The 9,247-nt window shown below is 54.6% G+C and overlaps 5 protein-coding genes across 5 annotated transcripts; 3 read left to right on the forward strand and 2 right to left on the reverse strand.

The window, feature by feature from the left end:
* Positions 1-2: 2 nt before the first annotated feature.
* Positions 3-1,294, reverse strand: NGA_0496900 (uncharacterized protein; the record flags this gene model as incomplete). Its single annotated transcript, XM_005854036.1, has 2 exons — positions 777-1,294; positions 3-519 (listed from the first exon to the last, which is right to left on the reverse strand). Coding segments are annotated over exons 1-2 (705 nt in total), but the record flags the coding sequence as incomplete, so codon positions are not given.
* A 544-nt stretch (positions 1,295-1,838) lies between these two features.
* NGA_0496500 (lactoylglutathione lyase) lies at positions 1,839-2,381 on the forward strand (the record flags this gene model as incomplete). Its single annotated transcript, XM_005854032.1, has 1 exon — positions 1,839-2,381. One exon carries the CDS (start codon positions 1,839-1,841, stop codon positions 2,379-2,381), a length of 543 nt encoding a protein of 180 aa, XP_005854094.1.
* Positions 2,382-2,562: 181 nt separating this feature from the next.
* On the reverse strand, positions 2,563-5,267 carry NGA_0496800 (uncharacterized protein). The gene is made up of 2 exons (XM_005854035.1): positions 5,036-5,267; positions 2,563-4,551 (listed from the first exon to the last, which is right to left on the reverse strand). The coding sequence occupies exons 1-2, from the start codon at positions 5,248-5,250 to the stop codon at positions 3,387-3,389; spliced, it is 1,380 nt and encodes a 459-aa protein (XP_005854097.1). The 5' UTR covers positions 5,251-5,267; the 3' UTR covers positions 2,563-3,386.
* Positions 5,268-5,859: 592 nt separating this feature from the next.
* Positions 5,860-7,566, forward strand: NGA_0496400 (uncharacterized protein; the record flags this gene model as incomplete). Its single annotated transcript, XM_005854031.1, has 2 exons — positions 5,860-5,933; positions 6,127-7,566. The coding sequence occupies exons 1-2, from the start codon at positions 5,910-5,912 to the stop codon at positions 7,564-7,566; spliced, it is 1,464 nt and encodes a 487-aa protein (XP_005854093.1). The 5' UTR covers positions 5,860-5,909.
* Positions 7,567-8,382: 816 nt separating this feature from the next.
* NGA_0496600 (ubiquitin carboxyl-terminal hydrolase isozyme l3) lies at positions 8,383-9,054 on the forward strand (the record flags this gene model as incomplete). The annotated part of the gene is made up of 1 exon (XM_005854033.1): positions 8,383-9,054. The coding sequence occupies one exon, from the start codon at positions 8,383-8,385 to the stop codon at positions 9,052-9,054; it is 672 nt and encodes a 223-aa protein (XP_005854095.1).
* Positions 9,055-9,247: the final 193 nt, after the last annotated feature.

Genomic DNA, 9,247 nt, shown 5'->3' on the forward strand with positions numbered 1-9,247 from the left:
GCCCCCGCCGAGACAGCCCCCCGCATCCCCCCCCCTTCGATCGCCAATCCGATTTTGTATGGATCTGTCCGCTGGCCTGGCTGAGACTGAGAGCGGACTCGGGCGTGGAGGACTTCCAAGACGGGGTGTTCCCGAACCCGCTCAGCTGTTTTCCCCACCACACTCAAGCGGGAGAGAGCTCGCCGGCGTGCTTTCTTCTCCTTTTCCGAAAAGGATTCAAACGCTTGGTGGAAATCCGTGTAGGTCTCGATGACTTGACGGGAAGGAGGGGGGCCAGGCTGGGACAGAGGGGGAAGCGGGGAGGGAAGCGGGGGAAGGCGGAGGAGAGGCAAGTCAAATACCCGGCCCTCCGTGACGGTGACCGTGCTCTCCTCCGAAATCTGCTGTCGATAAGACACTGCGCCGCCAAAGCGCCGGCGCCGATGGGGCTGCTGGTTGTGGAGGAGGGTCTCGGGGGGGTGGCCAATGGCCTCGTCGTCTTCTTCAAAAGGTGAAGACGCCGGAATACGTGCAACGTTTCTGTATTGAGAACGTAAAATGCCGCCATGAACATGGGAATACATCATATTTTCCGTGATGCATATTTACGAAGGGGACAGAAAAAGGAGGGAAACCTATGTGCTTCTTACGAGACAGGGGAAAGAAGTGCGGGTCTTCCACTTCATATACATCGGAATCAACAATGACCCACGAATCGGGCAACACGTATCTTCACTGAGTGCTGGTTGAAGCAAAGGAGGCATCAATAGGAGAAAGCTAAATACGTGATACCGTACCGGGAAAAATTAATGCCGCGGATGCGTCGTATGGTCGGCCGAATGCGGAGTCGCTTGAGGAAAGTGAAGCGTTGCCGGGTAGGAGCGACGGAACTATACACAAGAGGGCGAATTGATGACATCATGGTCGTTGCCAGGAAACAGACCATGACCGCGCGGGCAGGCAGGCCAGCCGCACGCCCCGACATTTCGTTCTTCGGGGAGGCCTGTCTTACCCTGTCACAAGTGTTCCACACACTCCCTGTCTGACCCAGACACCAGAAGAAGCAGGTATGTGGCTATTCCCCTTGCAGACAAGGTGGAGCCGTGCTTGTAGCTGTAGTGACGCGAATGGCTGGCAGCGCTGGATGATAGCCCGTGTTGTGGCAAGGAAATCAGCTAGGGTGCGCCTGGGAAAGCGATAGATCTTTCGAGGGTCGCCTCGAAAACCGCAACGCAACGACAGCCTTGCCAACTCTCGACAAAATCCTGCGTTAATGCAGTGCTTGGACGAAACGTACCACGAAAAGTGTTCCCTGAGCGTAGATCGCGATGCCAGGGGAAAGGACTTGTCGTTAAGCTTAATTTTGCCCAAATTGTGGCTCCCCAAAGCCCGCTCGCCACCAACCCCCAACAAATTGCGGTCTAAAGCACATAACAACATGACACCAGACATGATTAACCCGCGAGTGTGACAACATGCCAAGAAAAATAACGCCCTCAAGTGCCAAGACACCCGACGCCGTCCGAATGTCGGGACGTTCAAGAAAAGGCACGAATGTCTTCTGATTCGAGCACCCGCGGTCTGACCTCAGCGCACAATAGCACGATCGCTGGGAGTGGGCCACGGCGAGGAAAGATCGACGCTTGTTCCCTCACGTCGCCAGTACCAGCGAGTCCCGCTCAGTTCAACTGGGTAGGCTGCGCAATGCTAATTTTCCCGGGTGTTCTATCCATCCATTGGTAGATTCGATGCTGCGGCGTTTTCCAGGATTGTCGCACCCGGCGACTGTCCGTTACGGGCGTCGACTCCAGCCACACGGTCATACACTCCAGTCTGAAAGCCCAGGAAACCCCACGTCCATGCCATCCTGTCGCCCTCTTTCTTCATCTGCCCTTTTGCCGCGTCCATTTCGTGTCTTGGGCTTGCAGCAAGTGGCCATCGGCGCGTTGGACAAGTCAGGGCCATGCAGATTATGGGGCGATGTCCTCGGCGTTCCCATGACCGGCACGTATAAAAGCGAGTTGGAAAACGTTGATGAAGACATCTTCCGTGTTGGCGCTCCGGACTGCCCGTGGGCTGTTGAAATCGATTTAATGCAACCCATCGACCCCGCTAAGGCGCCTAAAGTGCACGTTCCAGCTCTCAACCACATTGGCCTCTGGGTTCACCCTTTGACAGCCGCGGTGGAATACCTTTCCAAGCAAGGTGTGCGTTTTACACCAGGTGGAATCCGACGTGGCGCCGCTGGGCACGACGTCTGTTTCATTCATCCGAAAGGCAACGAGAAAAGCCCCTTGTCAGGGGAGGGGGTTTTGATAGAGCTCGTGCAGGCCCCCCCGGAGGTCGTGAGAGCGTACGAAAGCGCCGTGGAGACTGCCGACTCGGCGCGATCCAAGGGTTAATTGCAATGAAGTCCATTGAGCACAAGCAGCGAAATTTCTACGTTTTCTTTGTTCTAAGAGCGTGGCATCAAATCACGAGCTGAATTGTTCACGTTTATCAAGTCAAGAATCTGCCTTGCCCCTCCCAACAAAAGGTGACCAATGAAGTCATCAAAGTAGAGACAAAGCAGGATCCACGCTAGAGACCGCAGAAATCGACGTGTGCGATTTATTTTGAATGTTTCCATTGCGATTCGGACCAGGCTATTCTTTTTGAACAATTTAAAAATCGAAAAATTGAATTTTGGACGTTGTACACTTTGAGACCAGTCTCCTTTTCAGAGTAAGATGATTTCGTTTACCTCAAATTTGACAGTCAACACAATGCCCTGGTGGAAATGTAGGGTATCGCGTTTAAGTGACGTTTGGCTTTTCGATCATGCAGCACACTGCGGTTTTCCCTGGTCCCACCGCCTCCTCGCAGGTGTTTTAACACAGCCCCCGACAATGACTTGTGTTCTGCACGCAACTTGTCCCACACTATGGTAGCTTTGCTATCTTGCCTTAGTACCTTAGGCTGCGGACATTTATTCTTTCCCTGACTTTTCCGCCTGATGTACGACAGGCCTGGGTAGCCCGACTGCCTTTGACCGTATTTTCTATTTACTGGCCTTATCCATCGTGATGCGTAAGAAATACATCTATTTAAAATTACTGGTTAGTAACAATGTCGTGCATTCGAAAGATTATGATCAACAATACAATTTTATCAGAACTTGGCTCGGAGAGAAGGGGGCTGATCGCGAGCGCGATCCCCTCTCCCGCTGCTGTACAAACTATCGGATGGTTGGGTGTCGAGGCGCCACGGCGGCCCCTGGGGAACCCTTTCGGACCTCAACCCCCCCATATCAATCGGAATAGTAAACAGATAATGGGCAAAAAACAAGGCTCCACACATGCACATGTACGCATGCGGCTGCTTGATCGTGCCGTCTACCCCACCCGAGCCTCCCCTCGCCAACGGTCCTAGGATTGCCCGCCCCATGCCTGGAGTGCGGAGCCCGCCATCTCCTGGAGCAGCATCCATTTGACATGGGCCGCGGCCAGCAGGTGCGGACTGGCCTTCACAAAGGCGGGAAAGGCGAGGACCAGGAAAAGGGACACTTTCTCCTCCTCCAGGTACTCCCAGAACGAATCGTAGCCCCCAAGCATCCGCCTCCGCTGCCGCAATTGCTGCAGGCGTTCTTCTGCGTTCGCATACCGGGGCTGCCCCTCGCGGTTGGTTTTCTTCACATGTCCCCACCTGTCCTTACCATGAGTGCCTTCGGCTTCGGCCTCTGGGGCGGACTTGTCCTCGATTCCCGCCCCTGCTTCCGTCGAGCCGACCTCCCTCCACTGTACACTCTCTCCTCCCTCTGGCAGCCCCCCCGCCTCCGCACTGAAGGGCACCACCTTGTTGAAAATCAAGAGCGACGATTCAAGCGCCCCGCCTAGGTGGTAGCGAAGGGCCAAATGAAGCTTGTCTACCTGGATCACCTCGAAAAAGCTACCCGGACGCAAAAAGGCGTCCATTAACGGCAGCTCCGACTCGGGCAAGAGCCGACCCCCCCCGGCCTCCCCCACCGCTTCCTCCTCCTCATTCGCGGGGTCCATGGCTTTTAAGAGCTGGACGCGCGTCACATCCACGTGCACCTTTCCCCCGCGATCCTTCCAGAACGTTCCTTGAAAGGACTTGGGCCGGGGTTCCTGCAAAGAGTCCAGCACAATGGTCGAGGCGCGGGTGTCGAGACGCAGACCCACCACCGCCACCTCCTCCTCTGCCTCTCCCTCCTTCTCCTGCGCCTGAATCAAATACCCCCACCTGTCCCGTCGGCTCTCCAAGAAGGGCGCATCCGCATTGAAAGCCAGACGCCACTCGCCCTCCAAATCGCCCACCTCCCACCCTCCCTTTGCCCCGGCTTCGAAGGCCGCATCGTACTCTACCATGTGTAGGGCGGCCATTAACATCTCTTTGCTCACGCTCTGGTCCTGCGCTGCCTCGACAATCATCTTTTTGGCGAGGGGAAGAGGCATATCTGCGTGCCATGAACGTCCCTCCAGCGTGGTGGGCCGAGCCCCTTCTTTTGTCCAGGGCCGGTTGAGCCCGTCGTACAGCGTGCAGTGGAAAGGACTGGTCTCCAGGAAGGGGTGTCTGTGGGGTCGGAAAACAAAGGAAGGGCCGTGAACCACATGCATGAGGAAAAAGAGGGAGAAAACAGGCAAGAGACTGCGACCGCGAACGCAGGCAAGGGCACGAAAAACAAGTGCAGAAGGACGCTACTCAGAGGAAAAGGCAGGGTTCGACGGAGGAGGCAACCAAGTTTAGAGGATATGCGTACGAAATGGCCGCCGTACATGCACAATGGCTCCTTAATACCAACAGAGTAATAAGAGGACGAGCTGTTTCGCATGCTGTGCATAAAAATTACATGCCCAGGGACCATCGGAAAGAAATTATACATGGCAATGCAGTGACATGGAAAGCACACATGCAGGCCCGTCATTTTACGTCGGAGAATAGCGGTGGCGGCGTTTGAGTAGAAAAAGAGAGAAGGGGTCAATGCGGGTGGGAGGAGGGCAAAGGGCAACGGCGGGAATAAAAGTAAGACCGCATCGTATTTCACAAAAATACGTACTTGCTCTTATTTGTAGTGTCTTCCTCTGTCGTTTTCGTGGTCTTGATTGTGTCTACCGCAGAAGGAGGTACCTTGTGCTGGTTGTTGAGAGTTTTGCGACGCTTCTGATGAACACCACCCCCGACTGTCATGCGAAGCTGAAAAGAAGAAGCAAAATGATAGGAGGCGGCAGCCAACGAAAATGCAACGCCTAAGTAGGAGATGCGACTCGGCATATTGTTTGTGTTGCCTGGATTCAATTCGTGTGAATTTCAAGAGTGGATTGTGAAGGGACGTAAAAAAAAACGCGTGCGCACGGGTGTCAACATATTTGAAGAACGCGAGGCAGCAGAAGGCGATCGGAACGACGCGGGAGCGAAAAACATTATCAACCCTATCATGCCGAGCAACGAAATTCATTGTGCGGCCAACCATCAGTTTCTGTGTTCCAAATCCTTTTATGTATCTCTATTAGGGTCCTGTCTGACAGCACAATATTATTCATGGTCTTAAGGCCCAAAACCAGACACGGCCCGCGTGAACCTTGAGAAGATCGGAACGGTCTCCCCGAGAGGAGGGAGAGGAGGTCGCTCGACAGCCACGGCCGAGCCCATGCTGAATAAAGTCTGAACAAAATGCGCCCCATCGCAACCAATTGCCTGTGGTACTCTTGCGTACGTGTTGATTTTAAACCTTTGCTTGCTGCGCACGCTTTGCAAGGCTCACTCGTCCTTTGTTTTTTCATCTTCACCCTGAAAGTTTGTTCTTTGCGTGCCTCGAACCGTCTGAAAAATATTGCACGCGTAGGCAATTAACGAACGTATCCCTCAAAATTTTCCTTGTTCACAGGCCTCCCGATTATAAGCAAGCAATACATTAAAAAATATACGCCACTATGGCGGACCTGGGTCTGGGCAAGGTATGTTTCGAAGAGTTTCTAAACCGGCCTCCTAGGTTTTTTCAAGAAACTAGTTTGAGAATGAGTGTTCGAGCACGGCATGGTACGATGCCGGTGGCTTCTATGTGATATTTTTGCTTAGTACGTTTTCCTTTCGTCGTTTTGTTCCTCACTCTTCTTTTCGCGCCTTCGTGGGTCGCTCCCCTCTCTGCAGGAAACCACGAAAGACCTGACCCGTATCGAGCGGATCGGCGCTCACAGCCACATTCGCGGCCTGGGCCTGGACGATGCGCTAGAGCCTCGGGAAGTTAGTCAAGGGATGGTCGGTCAAACAGGGGCACGCCGGGCTGCGGGGATAGTTTACAAAATGATCAAGGAAGGGAAGATTGCAGGGCGTGCCATCCTCCTAGCCGGTCAACCTGGCACGGGGAAGACAGCCGTGGCCATGGGCTTGGCACAAGCACTGGGGGAAGGCACCCCCTTCACGACGATTGCGGGCTCGGAGATCTTTTCCCTGGAGATGTCCAAGACGGAGGCCATGACGCAGGCCTTCCGTCGCAGCATCGGGGTGCGGATCATGGAGGAGACGGAGATCATCGAGGGGGAGGTGGTGGAGGTCCAGGTGGACACGCCGGCGGGGGGTGGGGCCAAAACGGGTAGGATCACCCTCTGCACCACGGAGATGGAGACTGTGTACGACCTGGGGGCCAAGATGATCGAGGCGCTCCAGAAGGAGAAGGTCTCGGCGGGGGACGTGATCACCATTGACAAGGCGAGCGGGAAGATTAGCAAGCTGGGCCGGTCCTTCACGCGCTCCCGGGACTACGATGCCATGGGCCCCCAAACGCGCTTCGTGCAGTGCCCGGAGGGGGAGCTCCAGAAACGGAAGGAGACGGTCCACGTGGTCAGTCTCCACGAGATCGACGTCATCAATTCCCGGCAACAGGGGTTCCTGGCCCTCTTCGCGGGGGACACGGGGGAGATCAAGGGGGAGGTGCGGGAGCAGATCGACATGAAGGTGGCAGAGTGGCGGGAGGAGGGGAAAGCGACCGTGGTGCCAGGCGTCCTTTTCATCGACGAGGTCCACATGCTGGACATCGAGTGCTTCTCCTGGCTCAACCGGGCCCTTGAAAGCGACTTGGCGCCCGTCTTGATCATGGCCACGAACCGAGGGATGGCTCAGATTCGAGGCACAGCCTACAAGAGCCCGCACGGTATTCCCATCGACCTCTTGGACCGGCTCATGATTATTAGCACCACCCCTTACGCCGAGGCGGAGGTGCGGAGAATCTTGCAGATTCGATGCGAAGAGGAGGACGTCGAGATGAGCGATGATGCACTGGAACTTTTGACCAAAATAGGAATGGAAGCTTCGTTACGGTACGCCATTCACATGATCATGGCCGCCTCGCTCGTTGCCCACAAGCGAAAAGCCGGTGAGGTGGATGTACAAGACATCAAGAGGGTGTATTCATTATTCGTAGATGTCAAGCGGTCGACGCAGTTTCTGGTGGAGTACCAGCAGGAGTTCATGTTCAATGAACTGGGGGGGGATGACATGGAGGAGGAGGAGGAGGAGGAGGAGGAGGAAGAGGGGGAGAAAGCAGCGGTAGGGGAGGGGAGGGAGGGAGCGGCGGACATGGCAGAGGATTAAGGACCAAGTTAAGGGAGTAAAAGCCCGTTAGCTATAGTCACTACACAAATAAAGCGGTAATAAAGTTCAGTTTTGCCCCATTTCAATGGTAACAATAAGAATTGTTGCACGAATTATTTCTTTATCCGAAGCGCAGGAACATGTAGCTCGAGCACCACTGCATCGAAGACGACCTTATGTTTGCCCTCCGCAGACAGAAAAAGAGGGAAAAACAGAGCGTCGCACACACCTCTAGACTTGCACGTCACGCGATTTTCAGAATTCAGCCCGGTGCTTTCAGATGACACGACCCAAATCATTCGGGCATTCGTTCGTGAGACAATCTCCAGTCGTCCATGGCGGCGTGTGCTTTTTCCGTACAATCTAAGATTGTACGCCGACGCCCCCGAGATTCCGACAGCCTCTACCCATATATGATGCCCAAGAGACACAACACGCGTCCATTGCGTCCGAACCCCCGTGCATCCAGATGTTCCGATGACAAGCACGCTGTCGCCGGTTTGGCAACACTTGGTATCGCGAAAGGGAGTGCTGGACTTACATGTCCTTCGTTGCCTTCAGAAAACAGGACATTTGCACCACATACGCATGCACGGATCATGCTTTCTTAACAAAATATTTCAAATTTATTTAATCATGCAGCTAAGCTTACTATATTTCATTCACTGGCAGGTTGCGACAGCAATAATGGTGCCCGATAAGCCAGTTTCCCCTCCTCCTCCACCTCCCCCCTCCCGGGAAACCACTGCATCGGAAGCCGCAAAACCAGGCAAGCGGGCAAAGAGGTGGTTTCCACTTGAAAGCAATCCATCAGTCATGCAGAAATACGTGCTAAGCCTCGGCCTCATCCCCACTTTCTACAAATTTACCGATGTTCTCTGCACTGAGGAGTGGGCGCTTGAGATGGTTGTTCCTCCTGTCCTTGCCCTCATCTTCCTGTACCCCATCAAGCCTGCGAACGAGATTTTCCGTCAAGAGGAAGATGCCCGTATCAAAGCGCATGGGCAAATTGTCTCGCCACGCCTGTTTTTCACCAAGCAAACCGTCGGGAACGCTTGCGGGACGGTCGGGCTCCTGCACGCTCTCCTCAACAACAAGGACAAACTCGAGTTCCGAGAGGGAAGCTTCCTGGAAAGTTTTGCAGAGCGGACGCAAGACAAGACCCCTGATGAGCGGGCGGTGATTCTGGAGGAGGACGAAGGCTTGGATGCCGCCCATGGTTGCGCCGCGGCCGACGGCCAAAGCCAGCAAGTCCCGATGGAAGAAGCAATCAATACGCACTTCGTCATTTTCGTCGAGAAGGATGGCTACCTGTACGAGCTGGACGGGCGGAAAAATTTCCCCATCAACCACGGGAAATCCTCCCCGGAGACGCTCCTGCAGGACGCGATGGCGGTGGTGCGACGAGTGATAGCGATGGACCCACAGGAGCTCAAGTTCACGATGGTGGCGTTGAGCAGCGCCGCGGGGGGGCAGGAGGAAGAGTGAGAGGGGTCAAGGGGGAAAAGGAGAGCAAGGGCAGTGAAGAGGGGCAATGAAAGAAATATGGCCGGGCATTTGTCTCTGCGTCGCTTTTTAAGCCTTGTCGTTACGTTTTTGGGGGCAGACCTGTCAATTCGTTCGGTCGTTCATCAAGATTGCACCTTCTTCAGAACCCTGCCCCCCCACTTTGCATTAGTCA

The sequence above is a fragment of the Nannochloropsis gaditana genome (genome assembly GCF_000240725.1).
Source record: "Nannochloropsis gaditana CCMP526 unplaced genomic scaffold scaffold644, whole genome shotgun sequence".
Taxonomy (NCBI): domain Eukaryota; class Eustigmatophyceae; order Eustigmatales; family Monodopsidaceae; genus Microchloropsis; species Microchloropsis gaditana.